Raw genomic sequence first — 24246 nt, 5'->3', positions numbered from 1 at the left:
AAAACTCAAGAATAGTATAAATAGTAATAAATACTGTAAACGTATTACAGGGATTTCTGTTTGGCAGCAACAATGTCAAAATATCAAAGACGTGTATTTTTAGGTGTGGAGCATCACCTACAACAGCTGGCTGACTTTTGCCCTGCTGGTGTGGTCCTGTATCATTTGGATTATGCGAGACCGGCGCCGCTACGCCATGCTGTCCGCCCCGTTCCTGGCTGCCTACGGCACCGTGCTGCTGGTGCTGGGCTTCCTAAGCGGGCTGCGGCTGAGTCGGGCCGAGCTGTATCCCGGGGTGCCCCCGACGGTGATTATGGACTTCGACCTGAACAGCTACCACCCTGCGCCCTGCGTCCACCTGGGAGCCAAGGTGAGGCGGAGCGGGGCTGAGAGGATACGGGAAGATGGTTATTTGGCGTTAATAAAAATAAAAACGCCATCAGATCAGCGTATAGGCAGGGGTGCAATGTAACTACAACATTACACTTGAGTAAAGTGACTTTACTAATAAAAACCGAGCGTTATGGGTTCGTGTATCTGGTGCACTTATCACATGTGAACAAACAGAGTCGGGAGAACAAACGTGTGGCTCAGCCCACGACTTCACTGTATTTATTGTTCCCCAAACTCCCGTTGCCTTTTCTCTCTACGGCAACCCGAAGGGACATATCACCTGCAACACCAAAACACCTGAAACAGTCTGTTATGGTGCGTTCACACCGGACGCGTCGAAAAAATTCTCTACGCGTCTGACGCAGCAGTCTTGACGCGCGTCGAAAAAGTTGTGTTCACACAGACGCGTCGGGGAGTCATAATAAATGACGAGGGGACGAACAGGACGCAGCGTACCACTTTTTTTACTGGAGCTGCACTCCTGCGCGCTGCGCTGCTCTCTCTCTCTTCTCTCTTTGATACGTGTCTCTGAGACTTTTAAAGTACACAACAACAACAAATAAAGCAAAAACATACATACATCAAAACAAAAGGTAGTCCCAGCTTCTCCGACCTTGTTCCACACTTTATCTTTATAGCTCCGGTTTCGGTAAGCATAAGAGTTTGTATCGTAGTTCAGGGGGGTGCCACACACAGCGACAACAATCTTTTCCTCCATTTTTTCGTCAACGAGCTGCGTCTGTTCGCTGAGTTCGCCCGCGACAAACCCTCTGTTCGTGCTGCTTCAAACGCGTCTGACGCGCTGCTTCTCGACGCGTCAAAAAATTTTGACGCGTCCGGTGTGAACACACCATAACACTAACTTATTTATATTTCATGCATTCATTTATTTTACAACATGAGGCCTTTTACTTTAGCTGCAACATTATGACGCTTACATTGAATGCAGTGATACATATAGTATTCTCAAATGGGCAATTCTCCATATTGAGTACTTTTACTCTATATGCTAATATTGTACTTTTTACTTAAATGTAATACTTTTTCTTGAGAATTTTACGCTGTGGTATTGCTACTAGTATTTCTTGCTCATCAAACCACACTTACACATGTTTTATTGTCTTTTGATCAGATTTGAATACCATCTTTCCGGCTACATGAGCTCACATTCCAGTCAAGTTCAGATTTAGATTTTTATGTTGTTAAACTGAGATTGGTCCACTCATGTTGGACCAGTGACAAGAACACAGGGAAATCAGAAACACAGAAATGTCCCTTATGGCATAAACCAGGACTGTTCAAACTAAAATAGTGTGTTCATGTGGATCCTATCGCTTATTGAAATAAGCTGATGGAGGAAATGGGGTTCAGGATCTTTGATGCAAATAGGACAGAAAGCACCACAGACTCTACTAAGAATAAGTTGACCGGTTATTTTTTGGATAGCCAAGTTTTTTCCATTCCAGACTGTCACATACATAGGAATTGGAACTAAATAATGTTTACTAAAGCGGATTGTAAAAGTGTGCGTGTCAACTGCCTGTGTCAACTGCCTGTCTTGTGTGCGTGCTGCAGGTCTTCTACAGCTTCAGCTTTTGGTTGATGTTTCGTCAGCAGCTAAAGGAGAGACATGAGGAACAGACCTTAAAAGAGGAATCTCTAGATGAAGTCAAAGTCCTGCCACGTAATTTACTTTCAAATGTACTTTTCAAAGATTACAGCTACTGTGTTAGAATATAACATTTTGTGTGGAGTAATCATAATGTACCTGTGAATTTACAAGAAACATCCTGACATGAAGCCTGGCTATTCTCCTTCTGTCCATCAATTCTTTCCTGCATCTCGTTGCCCTTATCTTATTGGTTTCTTCCATATCAGCGGAGGAGAGTCCGCCATCCCCTATAGCAGCGATGCTGATCTCAGGAGTGAAAGGGATACTTGTGAAATACTGGATCCTCTTCTGCTGCTCCATGTTCTTCGTGGTCAGCTTCTCTGGAAAGGTATCTTTTGACAAACTAAGAATTGGTGAAGTCCCATTCATGACTTATATCTCATCAAACTTTGCCAAACACCAATGTGAATGTCACTGTAATAAGAATTCCATCATAAGCTGCATATGAGAAATATTATGCTGATAGCTTAAGGGCACATTTGTCTTTATAGTCTTTCCCTATTGTTGTCTCCATTTTATCCTCTGCTGTGGGATCAAGGTTTTCCCACAGTGTTAACTTAAAGTTCCTGTAATGCAATCTGTCACCATTCCACTTCATATTTGTGCATTTGCGCTGTCAAATACCGACCAAGCAAGTTCTACCCATTTGTACATTAGGTCATTTATCACAATACAATTTCAGGTACAGTACTTGGGAAGTTCACATGATTGTTTATGTGGCATAATATCTGAGCTAAAGATTTAATTATTAAAGAAAATGTTTTGTATTATTTAGTTCTTTTTAATGGTCTTTATTTCAAAAACTGTAAAGAATGTGTTTGCACAGTATGTATATTTGAGTGCCACAACAAAGGTAAATCACAAAAAGGAGTACATTTACAACCAAATAAGAATAATATCTGCATGCAGTCCCAGAGGTTTTTGGGTCCAGATATCCACTTTATATTTGGTAGATTTCCTGTACATTGATCAAAATGTTAGCTCCCCATCATATTTAATTTAATTTAAATTGCCTATGTTTTACCTGCCTAGGTGGTCGTCTACAAGATCCTCTACATTGTCCTCTTCCTCTTCTGTGTTGTCCTCTATCAGGTTCGTGATGTTAGGGATCTGACTGGTCATAGACAGCCAGCATTCAGTCTGTTCAATGAAGTAAAGTGACTTTAGTTGTCCAGCTTCTCCGCTGAAGATGAAGATGTAACTTACAGAATTCGCTGTGTTTCGTACAGTAATGACATTTATGTAATACATTAATGAAAATATTATATATATTGTATTACAATACAGTAATGACAGTAATGAGTCCTCGGTGTGAAAATGGTCTATTATGTTTATGTTATGTCTATTACATTTGTTCTCTGAGAAGATGATAATAATAATAATAATAATCATTTATTTTATATAGCGCTTCTCTAGACACTCGAAGTCGCTGATGGGCGGAAATGTGATATTAAGATGGCAGGCCTCAATAAGTGGAGAGGAAATTTGCTTTTATAGTTGAGTCGTTGTTGCACAACACACAAAGCCGATATGCTTTCAGGTTCATCTTACGCTGTAATGCGTCGACTCCTAAATTATCATCAGTGAATCATTCAGCTGTTGTTTGTGCCTGAAAACGCTCGGCTCAAAACTATGGGCCACTCATCAATACTATTTTAAAGTTAAAAGTATTGATTATGACTCATAAACACATACACAGTCGTTTTTTGTTGCAGTTTTCCTGTTTTCTTTTCTCTCCCGCGTCTTGTGTTTCTGCTGACATTTTAGAAACGCAGCAGGCACTTATACAGGCAGGCCTAATGGCTGTGGAGGTGACGTAAGACGAGACGACTCCACTTGTCTGTTCGGACTACATCAGCAACGCGGTGGGGTTTTACAAACTGGAGTGTGGGATGAGAAGAATACATGCAACACTGTTTACTGGTTTTTGGTGTAACTTGTTTGAAAGATGCCGAACATTCAGGACAAACTGCTTCACAGTGTCGTTTCTCAATACTGGAGGTCAAACTCATGAACTAGGTGAAGATCTGTAGCTTCAGAGATCAGAGGTCTGTTCTCTCTCCACTCAGATCCGTTACGACGTGTGGCGTCGGGTGCTGAAGACGTTCTGGGCGGTGGTGGTCGGTTACTCCATGTTGGTGTTGATAGCCATCTACATGTACCAGTTCAGAAGTGTGTCTGGTCTGTTCAGACAGATTATGGGCATGTCGGAGGAAGGGTGAGTTTTTTTTAAAGCGTCCCCTTTCTTGGGAATGAAGCAAGAAAATGATTTCCGTTTCATGAAATATTTTGTCAGACAGCAGACTCGACCCTTCTCGTTAGTTATAGCATTTCACCTGTCTGACCTGCAGTCTTCGTGACCTGGGTTTGGAACGGTACGACAACGTGGAGCTGTTTGCGCGCATCCTGCTTCCTGCTGTGTTTCTATTGGCTTGTATCCTCCAGCTGCACTACTTCAACTCAGACTTTAAGACTCTCACTGATCTCGACAACGTACCTGTTAGACAGGCCTCCAGGTGAGACGGCGGGAACATTCTGCTGAATGAACGATACTGTCAAGTGACCGTGCCACGAAATACATCAAGCAAGTGGATACAATATCAGTTGTAATCAAATTGACTCAAGAAAAAACACAAAGAATATTTACAAAGTTTCTTTGTAAATATATATATATATATATTTTTTAAATTAGTTTTATTATTATATATAAGTGAAGATATTAATTGTGCTTTACCATTACCTGTGCAAGTGCCATTCTTTCATGGCTGTTAAAACAAGCGCAGACAGTGCAAGTACGGTTTGTTTCTGTACTTTATATACGTTCTGGTTGACTGTTAAACATATTGTATATCTCTGTTTGTCCCATTTATTTTCTCTCCACTTAGAGAAGAAGAGCTCAGGAGTTCAGTCAATCTGATTTCTGAGACGTAAGAGCTGCATTTATTCCTCCATAAATATGTATATAACCATATCGAGTTATGATCAGCATGTAATCAGTGAGCTGGACACACTTAATGTGAATGCATTCCCTGTGAAGTCTTCAACATTGAGCTATTGACTGTATTCAGTGTTCATCACAGTAACAGGAATATCAGTGATACTCACTGTAGTGTTCACACGACTCTCTTCAATTTAATTCCCAGCATTAAAGGACTCATTCAAAAGTTTCATGACAGGTAAGGCTGTTGTTATTTAATAAATGGATCAGTACATACCGTATTATATGTATTTGGTATATAACTCATATACAGTATATATATACATACTTTTGTGTGTTTTGAAATGAGGTAAAAAGATAAATAAATCCCATTGACGAACAATCTCTGGATACAGAGCTGCGTATATGTTTTTCCAATAATTTTGTAAATATTTAAGATCATTCTTGTTGTCCATCAGACTTGCAAAGGAGGAAATTGGAAGTGGGAAAAGTCAGGAGACTCTGAACAGCATTGGACTACAATCCTGCTCAGAGAAAGGAGCTGGAGAGCCGGAGGAGACACCAGAGGAGGGTAACTACAGCTCAGCCTCTCTTTCAATGGTCAATTAGGAGTGGGAAAAATAAAAAATGTCTTCCATACAATGTTGTGTTTTCCTCTGCGGTTACACAGATATCAACAGAGTGTATCGCACATGATTGTCTTGCCATTCACTGCTGTCCTAGACATGTCAGATGTTTTCCCCACCCTTGATACCTTATTTTCCTCCCAGAAACTCCTGCCAGCATTCGTGAGGACAAGTGGGTGGTGATTGTGGAGCGGTCGAGCCTGCTGCTCATTCAGGCTCTGTCAGGCCTCTACAGGCTCCAGGACCAGAGCTGGAGGCTGCTGGAACTCCACAGCCTCAAAATCGTGTCCTCCGGCATCATCTGGGTGTCACTGCAAGAGGTGGGACGTTTGATCTGTACACTTTTGTGTGTGTGTGTGTGTGTGAAAATGTATAGGTATGTGTGTATACAATATCCTTATATTGATTCACTCAGTGCTGGTTTGATGTTCATACACATTTATTCTTCGTCTTCATCTACACTTTTTCCTTCATGTCAGAAATGAAGGGAAAGTTAACCGATAGCCTTTAATAACCTTTTCACAGGTCTCGCTGATGAACTCGGTCTTCCTGATTCTGTGGGCGTTTGCGCTTCCGTTCCCACGGTTACGACCGACGGCGTCCAGCGTTTCTGCGGTGTGGTCCTGCCTCATGGTGGTGTGCAAGATGTTTTACCAGCTCAAAGTCATCAAACCCCTTGATTACTCCTCCAACTGCACCGCTGTGAGAAGCCATTACTGTTTGTGTTTGTAACAGCGACCCAAAGCACAGCTAATGCTTTTGTTGGCAGCGTGCCAGCGGCACAGCTGGATTACCTGTCAGAGGGTTTTAACGTTGTTTGTATGTCAGGGTCTGGTGCCGTCCAACAGCTCGGGACTGGATGATGGAGCGGAAGTGAGGGAGAACATGGTGGAGCTGCTCAGGAGGTCTATTCTCTACATCGAGCCCGTAGACCCCATCTACTGGTGTGGAGCGCTGCTTAAATGTGAAGGCAGGATCCTCCCCTGTCTCAGGGTACGATGACACGCCTGCAAAACACTTTATATCTTTGACATTTCCTTTTCATCACACAAAGCTGTTTTGCATTCCAATTTCTAATATAAGATATGTCAAACAAGATGTAGGCTCTAACATATTGGACTATGTATTAACTGAAAGTAAATCCAACAGAACTTTTAATAGCTATTGGAAACCGAGAAAAATAAACTCCTTGCTATAAAGCTTACCCAGATGCAGACGAGACAACCTCAGAGACATACAAGTGAACTCCAGAGACACATTGGTTGGTTTCTGAGGTTGCTGACCGTCTGACCTTTGGATTGAGCTCTGTGTTCTGCGTTGTAGAACCATCTGCTGGTGCTCGGGCTGCTGGTGTTTGAGGCGACCGTCCATCGGCATCAGCTCTACTTCCGTCTCCATAACGACCTAAAGTCCCCACCCTTCAGCATCATCTTTCATGGCATCACGAGGCAGCACCTGGATCACGGCGTCGTGCCCTGCATCAAGTACTTCATCAACTTCTGCTTCTACAAATTTGGACTGGAGGTACTTTTAAGGGCCGGATGTGTGCGTCTGTGTATCTGAACTGTTCAACATGTCTTTCTTTGGCTTCTTAACGCACACACTCACTTCTTCTTAGATTAGTTTAATTGTGGCAGTCAACGTGATCGGTCAGAGGATGGATTTCTATGCCCTCCTCCATTCCTGCGCCTTGTTGGCGGTTCTGTCACGGCGACGCAGGAAGGCCATCGGGGAGGTGTGGCCTAAATACTGCTGCTTTACTGCAGGGCTCATGGTGCTGCAGTACCTGCTCTGCGTTGGCATCCCTCCTGCTCTATGTGCTGGTATGGACTTTTAATCATTTTGTGATTCCGTGAAATAAACAATTAATGTGATGATATATATTCCTTTATTATATGAAACAAAGAAAAGATAAAAATGTCACATTTGACAAGCTGGAACCAGCAAATGTTTGGTGTGTATGCTTGGAAAAATGAATGAAACTGAAAATATTTGCTCAGTTATTTTCTGTCACTTGACCGACCAATTAATCAACAACTCAAAAATGTCACTTTCTGCATATATTGAATGTCAATGTGTTCCTCCTCATCAGATTACCCCTGGAGATCTGCAGCACGACCTTTGACCTCTAATATTATAAAGTGGTTTTACCTGCCCGACTTCGCCATGACACCCAATCCATCTTTCATATTCTGTGAGTTTTTCTTTGACATCTTTCCTCTCCTCTCCTCTGCTGACTTAGAACCCATTCCGCCTTTGTGTTGTAGATGTTGACCTCCTCCTCTCTCTCTCCTGCTCTCTGCAGATGACCACCTCCTGTTGCTCTGCTCGTCTCTGCAGTGGCTGGTGTTTGAGGAGGAGAACCGAGCAGTGGTGCGGCTGATTGCCGGAGACAACGTTGAGATCAGCCGCAGTCTGGATCCTTGTTCCTTCAACCAGTTCATACCCGTAGATAACTTCCTCCACTGCAGGTCACAAACAGAACCCTTTTTACTTTGCTTTCTCACGTATGTTTCTTCTCATTATATCTCAGACTGGTCTTTGTCTGAATGTCTTTGTCTGAATGTCTTTGTCTGAATGTCAATGTCTATCTGCAGAACTATTTTATTGATTCTCGAATAATTTTATCGACACGACTTTCTGGTCTTGTCAGACTCTAAATGTATGGACCTGAGAAAAAAACTGGAAATAACCTGAACTTCGTAATCGAGCACTTAGTTGATCTCTTCCAACAGACCCTGTGAAAGGGTTTTTCAATTTTTTGGGAGTTTTTTTGATGCTATGTGAGGTCCTGGGACAGGGATGTCGGATGTGTACAGATTGTAAAGCCCTCTGAGGCAAATTTGTAATTTGTGATGTTGGGCTATAGAAAATAAACTGAATTTAATTGAATTTCCTGCTCTGTAAGTTAAAATGCAGGTGGAGAATATCTTTGAGTCCATCACGCTGCTTTGTGGTTGATCAAAGTGTATTAAGGGGTGGAGTTAGATCATCACTTTATGTGTGTTTACAAATTCATGAAAGCTGTTCTGGTAAACCGAAACTGCTGCCTCAGCAGTCTTGGACTTCCCCCGATTAATTTATGGGCTTCTTTTCACTTTCCATTACGAGTCTCTGGTTCTAATATATTTTTTAAAGTCATGCGATAAATTACTCTTTGTCTGTTTTATCTGTTTATCTGGCAGCATTTCTTTTATTTTTTATGTTCTGGTCTGGTTCTCAGGTGCTACCTCGACATGGTGAAGGTGTTTGTGTTCAGCTACTTCTTCTGGCTGGTGCTGTGCCTCATCTTCATCACCGGCACCACGCGGATCAACATCTTCTGTCTGGGCTACCTGGTGGCCTGTTTCTACTTCATGTTGTTTGGAAGCAGCGTGTTGATGCAGCCTGTCAAATACATCCTGCGACTGTGGGACTGGCTCATCGGATACACCTGCTTTGTGATTGCCATGAAGAACCTGCTTTCTGTGAGTGTCCACACAGTGAACCAGTGCAAGCACCCATCACTTGCTGGCCTTTTGAGCAGGCTCTATGCGGTCAGTTATAGCCTCTTTCTGACATTGTTTGTGTATTTTGTGATCAGCTCGGTTCTTGTGCCTACCTGGACAGCCTGTTGAAGAACAGCTGCTGGTTCATTCAGGCATTCAGCATGTTCTGCACCATCAAAGACTACGACCTCCGTAAGTGTCTGCAACAGATGATGAAGGACAACTTAAATATCAGTGCATTATTCTTTGGACAGTTTGGTTGATATGAATATTACAAATAAACTTTATGTTAGAGTTCATGTTAGACCTAAAATCAGAGACTTTATTGAGCACCTTTTTTATGCTCCTCAATAGTTTGTAAGATTATTTAAACATAGTATAACTATTTCTTCCATCTCGTCAGCTGCTCCTGACGCTGAGTGCGAGCTGCCAGAGGGTGAGGCCGGCATCGTCTGGGATGCGATCTGTTTCACTGTCCTCTTGGCACAGAGGAGGGTCTTCCTCAGCTACTACTTCCTGTATGTGGTGTCGGACCTCAAGTCGTCTAAGATATTGGCCTCCAGGTCTGTACTTCACACTAAACTCCTGCTTAGGTCGCTAATATGCTTTAAAGCAGCAGCCCGTTAACTTTAGAGTTCACAGCTAGGCTGTGGGGTCACGAGTGTCAATGAGGGGAAATCGTTTGATCAATTTGAATTTAGTTTGATACATTTAACCCAACCTTTATTGTCCATTTTCAGTTTATAAAGGAAACCAAAGGGACATGATAGGCAAAAGACTCAAACTCGCTTTGGATGAAGCAGCTCACTGTTCAGGTTTTTTTGGTTGTTGTAAGCGCTCTATTTTATGGGAAATCATTATTAATTTAGTAATTATTTTTAGATAAGTTTCCTGGCACGAATAAGGAAGCTCTGCTTGTAAGGACAACAGTGATTTCCGAGACAATGTAAATATTCATTTATTATTAATTTATTATTGAAACTATATTCTACATAAATATTTCATTGTTACATATTTTGACATGCTCAGCTGACGTGTCTGAGATGTGTGTGTGTGTGTGTGTGTGTGTGAAATACTGCTGTGAACTCACTGAAAGACTCAAGAATAACAAACACTTGACTTCCATCGTGAAAAAGAGACACACGATAATTTACGATAATGCTACATAAATCCGTTAAGAGTAATACGCCTATTTGATATTGGCCACACTCACTGCCAGGTCTCCACACACACACTTGACCTCCATGAAACTTTTCAGCCTCCCAGGGCAACAGCTGCCAAAGGGTGCGGAAACTTTTGCGGACCAACCTACTGAGACAAAGAGAGCTATAGAGCTGCTGGTCGCAGCTAAAAACAAATGCAGCGGTGATGAAATGAACAGATGGTGACCTCAACAATTTGAGTCATGCTCAGTTCCTCTCCCTCTCGCTACCTCCAAGGGGCGCTGAGCTGTTTGAGGCCAGAGTGAAGAAGCAGATAGCAGCCAGATTGGAGCTGGAGAAGAAGTCTGTGGAGACACTGAAGAAACAGTAAGACACGTGCAAAACTGTAGAGTCAGTTCAAAATGCATTTGCTCTGCAACATTCCCTGTTCTGACTGGAAAAATGAATAAGATGACTTTTATTGGCTCAGGGAAAAAGTAACTAACCTTCCACCCACTTACCATTCCACCCTCTTCCTCTAGGATGGAGAAGATCAAATCTAAAGAGAAGACTGGGCCTAAAGCAGCAGGCAAACCAGCTATCTCTGCTGATCCGAAGCAGGAGGCACTGCCTAACACGAGTGAATCTATTTTCTGTGTCTACTTTTACAAACCAGCAAAGCATGAGCAGGCATTCACAATTGTATATAAAAAATAGGTACAGTCTGTAAATACAAGTCAGATAAATATTTGGAGCATTTATACCACACTTCTAATACATTTCTCTTTTGTAATATCATATTTTATAAGCTATTTCTATCTATTATTATTATTAAAGCTCCAATCGTCTATATACATTTGAGCTAAATTTCAGACACATGATTGAAGTTTATTTTCACGGTGAAAGATAATTCTGTGTCAACACAGGATGTTTTCTAATACACTTTTCACCATGAGCTATATACTTCTCTTCAGTCTGTATCATTGAAAGGGAGAAAATCATCAAATCATCTGTGATGAGTAAACCGACTGATTTGTGTTTCCCAGGTGATGATGAGAAGGCAAAGCAAGATACTGGAAAATGGTGGAAGCCTTGGGTGTCTCGACCTGGAGGTGAGCGGCAGCATCACCCAACATAAACACTGCTCAGTGCTCTCAGGGAAAATTAAGATCATTAAGAATGATCTGCTATTTCCTATCACATATCATCTCAACAGGTTGTGTAATAAAACAGTAGCTAATCAGCTTTGTATCAGACGCCTTGCTCAAGAGCTCAACAGTCTGCATAGTGACACTGTTCTGTTTCATGCAGTGGAAAACAACTGTGGCTACCACCTGTTTGAAAGTGACAGCGAGGAGGAAGAGGAGGAAGTTATAGAGAAGAAGGACGAGGTACCACCACCACCACAGAAGAAAACTGCTTTCCAGGTGAGAGCCAGGAAAAAAACACGAAACTAACGACAAAAGAAAAGGACACATTCATTTAGTTCTATATGCTTCAGGATCATCTTTTAACACAGAGAGAGTTGTTATTGTGTTGATGTTGGTATAACATCAGCTGACGTGTGTATCTGTGTCTTTGATATTCCAGTTGGTCTACAACGCCTGGGTCAACAGCTCTAAGTCGACTCTGGAGGACCTGAAAAGGGAGAAGAAATCACTACAGAGAGAAGAGACGAAGAGAGCAAAGAAAGAGCTGCAGAGACTGCAGGGTGAGCGAGCGTCATGTGGTGGTTATGAAATAGCTTTGGGTCAGGCCCTTTTTTTGTTTAGTAACTTGGGCTTCACCAAACCTTTAAAGGGATATTCTGTCAGGTTCTTGTGACGGGGTGAGGCTCAGGCGCAGAGAGACAGGCTGGACGCAATATAAATAACAAAAAAAGCACTCTTTAATGAGGCAAAACAGTTTACAAAAAAACTAGGTCCAAAAGGGGCAGGCACAGGATCGTCGGTCAGGGCAGGCAGGGTCGAAAACAGACAGGATCCACGATGGGAACATATACACAGGACGACGGGAGAAAAGACACGGAACTAGAGACGACAATCTGACAGCAGACAAGGGAAAGACTGACACAATATATAGGGGGGGAAACAGGTGTACGACATCAGACAGTAACGAGACAAGAGTGGCTGAGGGCAGGTGCAGGGAATTAAACAATTAAGACAGAGAAGACACAGAGGAGACAAAGGAGACACGGAACAGAGGAGAAACAGAACCGGGTGTTACATATTCTGTCGTTATCATGGAGATAGAGGAGAGGTCAGGAGGTCACCAGAATCCTTAGGAAGGGACCATGGATTTGACAGCGGTCTGGCCAGCAGTTGTTAAACATCCTGCTGCTGTCGGACTGATGCACTAAGTATCAAAATGCTGCATCAGTACATCTTCTTTCTTCCAGGCATTGAATCAACCGACTCCAGTGATGAGGAACCGGATGAAAGCATTGTGGAGGAAGAGGAGGAAAAAGGTAAACTAACATGAGCCACTGGCACTGGATTTATCCACCCTTGTACCACAAGTTAATTTCTGAGAAAAAGGAATACTTAATCAATAAATGACTTTTTATTTGTTATTACCGTAATATGAACAAGCGTACAAGAGCAGTGAAACCTTTAATATGCCAACTCATTCACGCTCACCTATGTCCTCTCCCTACAGAAAACATTCTGCAGCGCGTCATTAGCAACTTGAAGTTCTTCGTGGTCTTCATTCAGTACCTGCTTGACGACATGACTGGGGGTCTGAACTCATTCTGTAAAGAAACCCTGGAGATCTCCACGGTGCTGCGTTTCGAGCGCGCGTTACTCAGCCAACAGCAGAATAAGGTGAGATCATCAAGCTGATGGCTGTAAATTGAAGACTGAACATGATATTATTTTGACTTGTCAAAGCGGGAAAAGAACAGATGTAAAACTAGAACGGGCACTCGGTAGAGCGCATACCTTCGCATATCACAAGATTGGGCATTGAATTATGAACATTTTGGCATTAGTTGCATGCCAATTGGATACAATTGACCGTGCTCTGGTAAAAAAATGATTTTGACCTATCCTTGACCTTGACCTTTGACCAGATTGATCCCAAAATCTAATCAAATGGTCCCCGGATAATAACTAATCATCCCACCAAATTTCATGCGATTCGGTTTAAAACTTTTTTTGTTATGCGAATAACACGCATACAAATAAATAAATAAATACACGGCGATCAAAACATAACCTTCCGCATTTTCAATGCGAAGGTAATTAAGGGTGCATCCCATTTAGGTTGTGCATGCTCACTAACTCACACGGCTCTTGATGGACAAACAGTTCTGGGTCTGTGACACCCTTTCGCTCCCTCGCTCTACAGGGTAAAGAGGTGGGCCAGCACAGCGTGAAGCAGTTTTATGAAAGCTGGAGGTCCCGTCAGAACACACTTTCATCTCAAGACGATATCGAGGACTGCATGCCCCCTCCCTCCTTGAATGATGTCCCCTCCTCGAAACATTCCTATGCCAAGCTCAAGAACCAAGCCTCCAAGATGTCCTGGGGCAGCAGCGATTCCAGGTCAGTTACTGGACTACACTGAGTCGGTCACATATGTACATCTCTCATGTTTCCTCTTTCCTGATTCTCCTGTCTTTCATTACACGTGTGCATACATGTACTGCATGTGTAAACTTTAACATGCCGACAAATTAAATATGTACGTTTGTATATACAGGACTGTCTCAGAAAATTAGAATATTGTGATGAAGTTCTTTATTTTCTGTAATGTAATTAAAAAAACAAAAATGTCATGCATTCTGGATTCATTACAAATCAACTGAAATATTGCAAGCCTTTTATTCTTTTAATATTGCTGATTATGGCTTACAGCTTAAGAAAACTCAAATATCCTATCTCTAAATATTAGAATATCATGAAAAAGTATACTAGTAGGGTATTAAACAAATCACTTGAATTGTCTAATTAACTCGAAACACCTGCAAGGGTTTCCTGAGCCTTGACAAACACTCAGCTGTTATAAATCTTTTTTTTACTTGGTCTGAGGAAATATTAAAATTTTATGAGATAGGATTTTAGAGTTTTCTTAAGCTGTAAAAAATAATCAGCAATATTAAAAGAATAAAAGGCTTGCAATATTTCAGTTGATTTGTAATGAATCCAGAATGCATGACATTTTTGTTTTTTTAATTGCATTACAGAAAATAAAGAACTTTATCACAATATTCTAATTTTCTGAGACAGTCCTGTATATGTATATATACACTACCGTTCAAAAGTTTGGGGTCACTTAGAAATGTCTTTATTTTTCAAAGAAAAGCACTGTTTTTTCAATAAAGATAACATTAAATTAATCAAAAATACACACTATACATTGTTAATGTGGTAAATGACTATTCTAGGTGGAAACGTCTGGTTTCTAATGAAATATCTCCAGGTGTATAGAGGCCCATTTCCATCAACTATCACTCCAGTGTTCTAATGGTACATTGTGTTTGCTAATCGCCTTAGAAGACTAATATCTGATTCGAAAACCCTTGTGCAATTATGCTAGCACAGCTGAAAACAGTTATGCTGGTGATATAAGCTATACAACTGGCCTTCCTTTGAGCTTGAAGTTTGTAGAACAAAATTAATACTTCAAATATTAATCATTATTTCTAACCTTGTCAATGTCTTGACTATATGTTCTATGAAATGTTCAATTCATTTGATAAATAAAAGTGTGAGTTTTCATGGAAGACACGAAATTGTCTGGGTGACCCCAAACTTTTGAACGGTAGTGTATGTATGTATATATATATACATATATATATATGTATGTATATATATATATACACAGTCTACTCACCTGCTCTCTCCTGCTCACCTTCAGCTGCGTGACAGATGAGACGATGCTCGGCTCCCGCCAGCCGACCCTGGAAGAGCTGGACGACCCTCCCGATTTGTCGCCTGCACCTCACAAGATCAGGCGGAGGCTCGTGAAAACAGCAAACATTGACCTGCCCTCCTTTGAGTGTATGGAACTTTCACCAAGGTGAGAGAGGAGTCTTTAAGTAAAGAGAATCCTTTATGTGTGCATATGCTCTCTTCAAATTTAGCATAAGCATCTCCCCATCTGATCCTTGAAGTTGAAATGTCCCTGTCTCTATCCTTGTCTCAAAAGCTGTGAAGCTGACGTCCCACAAAAGACAGACCACGAACAAGAAGAGGAGGATGAGGAGGAGATGGAGCGGGAGACGCAATGTGAGCAAGAGCAAGAAGACACAGAGGTAGAGGAGCAACGAGGAGAGGAGTGTGAGGTGGAAAGGGAAGACCTGAATGACGAAGCGCAGCAGAGAGAAGAAAATGAATGCGCTGATTACTCAGAATGCTCATTGTTGGACATCGGGGAGAGTGATGGAGGGAAAAGCCTGGAGCTCATAGAATCTCTTAAACCCCTGAGTCAGGAAACGAGGAATCTTACTGCCAGTGAGCTGCTGCTTAACAAGTCAGTCCGCACGGAAACGTATTAGTTAAAAGCATTTAAAAAAAATCTTTACCAAGAGATATACAAGTGACATTATTATATTAATTTCTTTCTTTTCCTCCTCTCCCTTCCTTTTTGCAGTATATTTGAAAATTATGAGATCTCGGAGTCCGACAAGTTTTTTTGTAGGTTGCCGAGGCCCCTGAAGCTGGTGATTTCCCTCTATAACACCATGGTGTCCAAGTCAGAGTTGCTGTGCTACTTTGTCATCATCCTCAACCACATCGTCACGGCTTCACTGCTCTCCCTCATCCTGCCCATTCTCATCTTCCTCTGGGCCATGCTGTCTGTGCCCCGACCAACCAAACGCTTCTGGATGACTGCCATTGTCTACACAGAGGTAGGCTATTACAACATTGAGTGGTGAGTTTGAGATCATCTTCAAACTTGAAGGGTTTCATTGGTAAATTAATATCAATCTTGGAACATAAAGACACCACGGCTGCAATCGGTTTAATATTTGATAGAAAAATTCATTCCACTTTGAAAGAATACTCAAATTATTATTTTTGTAAACAAATAATACTCTGCTTGTATTACATAGGAATGGATGTTTGCAATTCTGCCTATTTTGTCCTTATAATTGGCAGCTAATATTGCTTTGTTGCTCTTATTATTCAGGAGCAGCTTTATTTGGCTTCATGACCTCTTAAAATCAGGTCCTGGGTGCAAGTCTAGTGAGTCAAGTTCATGTAATAGTGTTGGATGGTCCACATAAATTCAGAATGGCTAACGTAGTCCTACCCCACTGATTTTACACATCAAAGTCTGTTTACTGTTCTTTTGGAGTAACACGGCATACCGTAAGTGTATTATAATGCCTGTTGTGGCTCCAGAGAGAGCTCAATGAAGTCTGATAAATTGCCTCAATGGATTTCACTTGAGTCCGCATCGAGACAACAATTTAGAAAATAAAAAAGACACACAGACACACACACACACACTGCCTGAAGCAGAGTTCAGAGTCATGTTTATATGACCTTACTGGCCCAGTATCATGTCCGCTTAGGGTTAAAAATAAGTGAGCTCACCAGACCTCTGGAGCCTCCTCCTCATCTCATCTCAGAATTAATGAATGGAATATAAAATAATTGACTTTTTTCTTATATTTAGAATTTCTTTGGTTTATTTACTAGTTCCATATGTGAACATCAAGGACAGAAAAAAAAGAACATAAATGAGTTTATGGAGAAAATATAATATGTTGGGACACAAATTAGGTGATGATTCTATTGTTTCAGCTGCTGCTTGATCCAGACCGCTCTTCTCTGTTTCTCTCAGCTGACTGTCGTGGTGAAGTACTTTTCCCAGTTTGGTTTCTTCCCCTGGACCACCTCTGCCTACAGAGGCATCAACGCTGAGCGGCCCTTTGCTATGCCCAACATCATCGGGGTGGAGAAGAAAGACGGCTATGTTCTTTTCGACCTCATTCAGCTACTTGCTCTGTTTTTCCATCGCTCTATTCTCAAGGTAACCATAAAAAGTTACTCCGCTCATTCAATTCGGCCCATCTGCCACTTCATGTATTGCAAGGCACCACCAGCATTGCTGCCACGCATCTAGTTTTGCATGCTGATGTTCAGTTTGTTGTCCATGTAGTGCCACGGGCTGTGGGACAACAAAGAGGTCGAGATGCCAGATTTCTTTAAAAAGATGAAGAAGAAAGTCGACAAGAAGAAGATGGGCAGCAAAGAAAAAACTCAGCGCCGGCTGAAGTTCTCTTTAAAGGCATCCACCAACTCCTTATTCTGTCGAGGAAAGAGAGGCGACTCAGCAGAATCTGAAGGTGAACATTCAGAAAAGCTGAAGATATAATCTGACTTTCACTTCTCCTTTATTTTATTTTCTCTTTTGTTTTGTTTGTTTTGTCACCGGTAGTTGACGTTAATCTCCATATATGACTAAAATGTCTCCATTTCACTTTTTTTTTTTTTAATGGAGAGATGAAGCCCAAGAAGCGGCAAAGCAGGAAGAAGGGACAGCAAAGAGAGAAGGCCCCGCTGACCAGGAAGGAGAGAATTCGACAGCTGTTCAGAGAGAAGATGCTCCAGGCCAAAGCTGCCATCATAGAAGTGTGCGTTGCTGCAGCTCATGACATTCTAACATTATTTTACTGACTCTTTTCTAAAATATTGAGGTTGTTAATATGGCAGCTTGGAGAAAAGTGTGTTTTGACGCTGTATATTCTGTTTTTTCTTCAGTGCCCTTCACATTTACTTACCCATCAGACAGTTCTTCTATGACATCATCCACCCAGACTACAGTCCTGTCTGTGATGTCTATGCCCTCATGTTTCTCATCGATGTGGTCAACTTCATCGTCACTATCTATGGGTACTCGGCTTTTGGGGTGAGAGTCTGAACTGCTTGTCATCAAACCAACAATATATACTCTTTAAATGCATGTTATGTACAGTACGACACAATCAATCATGCTGATCTTCGTCTGTCTGTAGAAATATGCTTCCGTAGCAGACATCTCAGAGTCTCTCTCAGAGGACCAGGTCCCAGAGGCCTTCCTGGTCATGCTGCTCATGCAATTCGGCACCATGATAGTGGACCGGGCTATCTACCTGAAGAAGTCCCTCATGGGAAAGTGTGTTTTCCAGGTGACGCTGGTGTTCGGCATACACTTCTGGATGTTCTTCATCCTCCCCGGGGTCACGGAAAGGTCATCAACTTTCATTCTCCTCATTTGCTAATTTAGTTGTGATTATCTTATTCAAAATTTGTTTTAATCAAAAGCCTGTGTTACATGAAATATAGGGTTTGAAAAAAAAGGTTGTAAATCAAAAAATTAATTCTGGACAAACCTAACCCATACTTACTTATCTCATATAACTTCCATTCCTAATTCCAGTTGTTCAAGATTCAATTTGTATATTGGATGTATGGAGGGGAAGAGAAAGATGCACACCAAAAAAAAGGAAATAATTGTGTTAAAGGAGCCCAGTCCATTCCTTGGGCTACTGAGGCGTTAATTTCCTCCGGATAGATCTTTTCGACGCGCTCTTGTGCCAACAGCTGTTTTTGTTGTTTTCCCTTTAATCGCCGATATGACCCTCTTCAGTTTGAATATATGTTTATTCTTTTGCAATTCGGGTTAAACAAGCAACAAGCTCGACCGCGAAAGTTCCAAGACCTGCCGTCACTAATTATTCACCTGAATGATATAGATGTGCTTAGGAACCCAGAGCAGCGCCACCCAGTGTAATAGAGGACATCCATGTATTTATCACATTTGGTTCTTACAAATTGTATCTTAGATATTATTTTCCTTAATATTGCCTCATCTCATCATGTCTTTTTTGCTCCACAGGAGGTTCAACAGAAACTCTATTGCTCAGCTCTGGTACTTTGTCAAGTGCATCTACTTCGGCTTGTCTGCCTATCAGATCAAATGTGGCTACCCAAACCAAATCCTGGGAAACTTCCTCACCAAGAACTTCAACTTCTTGAACCTCTTCCTCTTCCAAGGGTAAGATAACAGTTACTGGTTTTAATAAATACAAATATCTCCTGAAACAGCATGAAGTAATTGTCACGTCATTAAATCAGATACCTTTTCTACACTATAAACACGTGTTTGGGATTAGTTTTCTGTGTGCTATTTAAATTCTCCTCTCGTCTCCTCATCTAGGTTTCGCATGGTTCCCTTCTTGACAGAGCTGAGGGCCGTGATGGATTGGGTTTGGACCGACACCACTCTGTCTCTCTCCAGTTGGATTTGTGTTGAAGACATCTATGCAAACATATTCATCCTCAAGTGCTCGAGGGAGTCCGATAAAGTAATTGAGAGTGTATAGTACACACGCCGCTTGCTGTACTATTACTGCAGCACTCAAAGTTCATATATTTAAATCATATTTATGGAGCATCATATTCTGCTTTAGAATGTTCATTTATAGCTGCAAGGCTGTTTTTACTGGCTCCCTTCCTTATTGGCAGATAAGAATGAATTCATAATAATTGATCAATGATAATTGATCATATATTTATTTACTATCTATTTAACTAGACTGTTATTAGGAAACTAGTAAATTATTTAGTAGTTTATTAAGTAAAAATACTAACAGTATGTTGGTTGGAGCTTCTAAAATAAGATAAAGTATCACATAAATACCTATCAATTTATTGCTGATGGTCAGACAAATTCTTAAATTTAAAGACCTCAATAAGATAAGTTGTGACAAACAAGTTTCAAGTTTCAAGTTTTTATTGTCTTTTTTATACAAGTATAGGTCGTTCGTGAAATATGTTCAAAAAAACAAAACACCCAGCAGCGCAGAGAAAAAAAAGAATAGTTCTGTGTGGGGAGTCTTGTGTGGTGTCAGTAGGCCTGATGGCCTGACTGGACAGCCTGATGGCCTGACTGGAGTCCTGTTTGCTGTATGAAGGTGCTTGCCTTATGATACTGCGGTATGTAGAAGGCCTGGTTCGGGTGGTTGGGTGTTTGTTCATTGGTATCGCTTGTCATCATCCGCCACTTTCACTGGGAGCATGTCAGGATGGAGGAAGCACACTCCTGTGTATACCTCTCAACCGTGTCACGGCCCGTGCTGCAGGGCCTCCGGGACGGTTACCCGATTGCACCAGGCGGTCAGACACGGTCGTGCTGTAGAATGTTCTGAGGATGCGGGGTCACGTTGAATTTCCTCAGATGCCTAATCAGGAACAGGGGTTGCGCCTTTTTTCGTGAGTGGTGTGCGTGGTCCAGTCGTGGGTGTGTGCGTGTACCGCATGAGATGTCTTGAATGTGCCTGCACTCTGCCTCTCTGCTGCCTGCGAATGGAGATGGGGTGCTCCTCTCGCTCTCTCCTGTGCTCTCACAGTCAGCTGCTCTCCTCGATTGAGGACGCTGGCGAGGCTGTTCTCCTGGCACCATCCAACCTCCTATCCTCCCTCCTCCCCAGTCAGCCGTCGTCGCTCATGACTGCGGCCCCAACACTGTTGTGTCGTGAGCAACTTGATGAGCTGGTTGGAGCATGGCATGGCCGTGTGTCGTGTGGTCAGGAGGAGTAGAGAGCTCAACACACGCATCCCCAGGGGCTCCGTGTTGAGGTCCGGTCTGAGGTGGGGTGTCCGTCCCCGCACCTGGCGGCCTGGCGGTCGCCCCTCAGGAAGTCCAGGTGGTAGAGTGCAGGCCTAGACCCTGAGCCTAGTGTCGAGCTTGTGTGGGAAAGCTTGAATTGGCTGAGCTGTACGCTGAGCCGTAGTCCACACACCACAACAGTTCCACTCTCATTCCTCCTCCAGGTGGAAGTCTTGTAGGGAAGGTGAAGGTGCGCCATCCAGTTGGCGATATGCAAATTGCCATGGGTGCCAAGGGCAGTCCAGCCATGGGGCAACATGGAACAAATGAAGTCCTGACACGGAAGCATTTACTGACAATCGAGGTGAGGGGAGGGGGTCCTCCAGTCATTCAGGGTTACCTTTGGTTGGGGTGTTTGGGACACAATGGTGTGGTGGACATCTTGAAGCTGAAACACAACAGGACAGGGAGAGGAGGAATGTCTGCGCGGCGCCTCACAACTGGTCTGCACTGCATGCTCTGGCGCCGCCCGGATGATGGGGGGACCTGCCGCCTTCCGGATGTCCACCCGCAGAAGCTCTGCGCACGTCAGCCGGCTGGTCGGCGGCGCGCTTTCTTCGGGCGCCGCTCGCCCGTCGAACGAACCAGCAAAGAATGTATAGCTTCGCCTGGGAGGAGAGTAGAGTTCTCTTCACCGCTGGTTCTCCCTCCACACACGTCATGGCTCTTGAGCTTTTCCTCCACCTTGTTCCTGAACTCCCGCTTGGCAGAGCCGATGGTCTTACGGAGGTCGTAGCGGGCTCTTTTGTATTCCGCCATATTCCCGCCATATTCCACATTCGTCTTGTTTAACTTTTCTCTTTACAAGGTGAGAACTGTGGTAATTTAATTGTAATTCCTTCCAGAAATACCCCCACACTAAAGGGCAGAAGAAGAAGAAAGTGGTGAAATATGGGCAGGGAGGATTCATCATCTTCGCGCTCATCAGCATCATCTGGTTCCCGCTCCTCTTCATGTCGCTGGTCCAGTCGGCTGCCGGAGTGACCAATCAGCCGGTGGAAGTCTCTATCCAGCTCAGCATCGCAGGATATGAGGTCCGGATGGAAACAAGTTCATTCAACTGTGTGCTTTCTTTCAACTCTTAGCAATTTCATGTTTTTATTCTAAACCACTAAAGCTTATTCTCATCGAGAAATTCTTGCTTGTAATAAGTGGAACAGCAAAGACGTGTTTTTGGCTTGTAGCATCATCAATGTAGCATTCTACAGTGAAAGTTACATTTCTATTTCCCCCCTAACTGTGCTGTTCAGGCGCTCGTCATTGTCCATGTCCAGTGTTTGTGTGCATGTCTAACTGTTGAGTGTCTAATTGTGTTCCCACAGCCTCTGTTCACCATGACCGCTCAGGAGAAGAACTTGGTTCCGTATACAGAATCTGGATTCAACCGACTCATCAAGGTCTACGCGACCCATCCAGTAAGATTGAACTGTAAACACCAAACTGAGACCACCAGGAATGTGACAAGGGAACTAAAACAGATGTATGGTGTTTCTACTGTCTTTGTAGAATACGCAATACTTATCTTAATCATAATAACGGCCTCTGGCGATGAGGCGGAGCCCCTCTATTCGTGTAACTGTATGTTCATGTCGATGTCAACTTCTGTGGGTGACTTTCTTTTTTTCTCAATCTGAGGGTTTTTATGATTTTGTAAGAATTAATTGTACGGTAACCTAACTGTTAATGTGAAAGATGGCATTTTAAGGGGTTTAATTTTTTGTGGATGTCATGAAATGGGTTTGCAGTATGTTGCACAGGAAAGGCAACTCTATTTGTGAGGCACCTGTAAGCAACGGGCAATACTACCAAAAGGCAATTAATAATTATTAATTATTAAGATAAAAAGGCATTGAGAAAAGAATCACAGGCTAATATAAAAAAACATATAAATAGAGACACGAGGAGTCAATTCATCAGAACACTATGGTGACATTTATTGAAGTAGCCGTGTTAATATAATTCTCTTCTCTCTCTATCTCTCTCTCACTCCACCAGTCTGCTATGCAGTTCATAATGAAATATGGGGCGGACGACATTGTTGTTGCTAAGATCAAGAGTGATGCCAGTCTGCTGTGGAGCATCAGCCCGGCTAGTCGAGCCGCCATGATCCAGGAGCTCAGCGACTCCTCTTATATATACATAACCTTACGCTGGAAGCTTGTCAGGTCAGTGTGTGTGTGTGTGTGTGTGTGTGTAGTTGTTTCATAATGCAGGTGTCCATTTGTATAATGTCATATTCATTTGTTGGTGATTCAGAAACGTTTCGAGTTTAAGTTGACTAAAAAAGTTAAATTCTTCATGCAGATCTCTTCGTTAAACTGTGAGGGAACTTCATTGTTGTTATCGTTTGGCTGGATTTTGTATCGGATGGACGTCGCGCTGAACGCACGTTGGTCCCTGTGCTGCGTAACGATCCTCTCCGTCACTTCTCAGGGATCCGGCCATATCCATGGTGCCAGAGACGGTGGGCGAACACACTGTGAAGTATGAGGACAAGGCCTTGAGGGAAGGGCTCGTCAACATGCTGAACGGCAACAGCAGCAAACCTTTGTGAGTGGCAGTGAACACACACACACACACACACACACACAACCAGCTGGTTTTTACTTGGTTGTGCTATTACTGCTTCTCTTCTTCTGTGGTTGAAATGCAGTTTGCTCTCTGGCTAGAGATTAAACCTGCTCGTAATGGCTAGAATGAAGTAAGCTCAAAACAATACCTCAGCAAACATGACACTATAAGAGCTGTAATATTATTCTGTCATTAACTATTTCAACCCAGACAGTCTCATTGCAACACCACCTATATATTCTCTTCCTCTTATTCTGTCCTGTAGGATCATTGATTCTCTGCTACCAAAGTTCCTCAAGGGTCCCAAAGGACCAGAGTCCAAAATGGCAACCAGGATGACAGTAGGTTAGTTACAGTTTATTGTTTCTTCACTGCCTTTGTGAATTATAGCTGCATTGTACTGATACTATTCAAAGGGATCCATCTTGGAGAAATACCAGGGCATGATCCATCGATCTCTTGTTTAAAATGCTCTCTCGTTAGTTTTAACCCCAGCACGTCTTCCCTCAGCGCACTCGGACCGGCCAGACCTCCAGGACCTGGCTTTCTTCAGGCCCATGTCACTCCAACAGGTCACCGAAGGGCCAGACCAGTGGTGGGTGGTGGAGGAGTGCTCCCCTGTTCCCGCCTTTTCCAAACACAAGTGTCAAAGCATCGAGATGGTGGTGTTAAATGACAAAGTCAGCCCCTCCAGCCTGGGCTTTCTGGCTGGTCACGGGTAGGTAGTAACAAGACCTCTCATTAGCACGATGACGGTGAAACTCTCCCGTCGACTTATTCAAACATGGCCTCTCTCTCTGCTCCTCTC

At 42.7% G+C, this 24246-nt stretch overlaps 1 protein-coding gene across 1 annotated transcript in view; it reads left to right on the top strand.

Annotated features, from left to right (window-relative positions):
- si:dkey-11f4.7 (piezo-type mechanosensitive ion channel component 2) overlaps positions 1-24246 on the top strand; it is a 32467-nt gene that overhangs the window by 7004 nt on the left and 1217 nt on the right. Inside the window, exons 11-53 of the mRNA XM_056423791.1 lie at positions 104-370; positions 1969-2077; positions 2272-2393; positions 3098-3157; positions 4135-4283; positions 4417-4581; positions 4951-4992; positions 5209-5241; positions 5462-5574; positions 5774-5949; positions 6155-6331; positions 6458-6622; positions 6953-7153; positions 7248-7452; positions 7722-7823; positions 7935-8100; positions 8853-9096; positions 9213-9309; positions 9521-9680; positions 10557-10646; positions 10802-10899; positions 11306-11371; positions 11571-11686; positions 11850-11970; positions 12658-12726; positions 12918-13084; positions 13611-13807; positions 15123-15284; positions 15414-15737; positions 15858-16116; positions 17058-17246; positions 17376-17562; positions 17718-17850; positions 17978-18125; positions 18232-18446; positions 19095-19253; positions 19416-19563; positions 21713-21901; positions 22190-22282; positions 22863-23032; positions 23301-23417; positions 23704-23783; positions 23949-24156. Coding sequence (XP_056279766.1) covers positions 104-370; positions 1969-2077; positions 2272-2393; positions 3098-3157; positions 4135-4283; positions 4417-4581; positions 4951-4992; positions 5209-5241; positions 5462-5574; positions 5774-5949; positions 6155-6331; positions 6458-6622; positions 6953-7153; positions 7248-7452; positions 7722-7823; positions 7935-8100; positions 8853-9096; positions 9213-9309; positions 9521-9680; positions 10557-10646; positions 10802-10899; positions 11306-11371; positions 11571-11686; positions 11850-11970; positions 12658-12726; positions 12918-13084; positions 13611-13807; positions 15123-15284; positions 15414-15737; positions 15858-16116; positions 17058-17246; positions 17376-17562; positions 17718-17850; positions 17978-18125; positions 18232-18446; positions 19095-19253; positions 19416-19563; positions 21713-21901; positions 22190-22282; positions 22863-23032; positions 23301-23417; positions 23704-23783; positions 23949-24156 — 6458 coding nt within the window. The remainder of the gene's footprint in view (positions 1-103; positions 371-1968; positions 2078-2271; positions 2394-3097; positions 3158-4134; positions 4284-4416; positions 4582-4950; positions 4993-5208; positions 5242-5461; positions 5575-5773; positions 5950-6154; positions 6332-6457; positions 6623-6952; positions 7154-7247; positions 7453-7721; positions 7824-7934; positions 8101-8852; positions 9097-9212; positions 9310-9520; positions 9681-10556; positions 10647-10801; positions 10900-11305; positions 11372-11570; positions 11687-11849; positions 11971-12657; positions 12727-12917; positions 13085-13610; positions 13808-15122; positions 15285-15413; positions 15738-15857; positions 16117-17057; positions 17247-17375; positions 17563-17717; positions 17851-17977; positions 18126-18231; positions 18447-19094; positions 19254-19415; positions 19564-21712; positions 21902-22189; positions 22283-22862; positions 23033-23300; positions 23418-23703; positions 23784-23948; positions 24157-24246) is intronic.

Source organism: Pseudoliparis swirei, chromosome 9 (genome assembly GCF_029220125.1).
Source record: "Pseudoliparis swirei isolate HS2019 ecotype Mariana Trench chromosome 9, NWPU_hadal_v1, whole genome shotgun sequence".
Classification (NCBI taxonomy): Eukaryota; Metazoa; Chordata; class Actinopteri; order Perciformes; family Liparidae; genus Pseudoliparis; species Pseudoliparis swirei.
The sequence above is the reverse complement of the archived record's forward strand: the minus strand, read 5'-3'. Positions and strand labels throughout refer to the sequence as shown.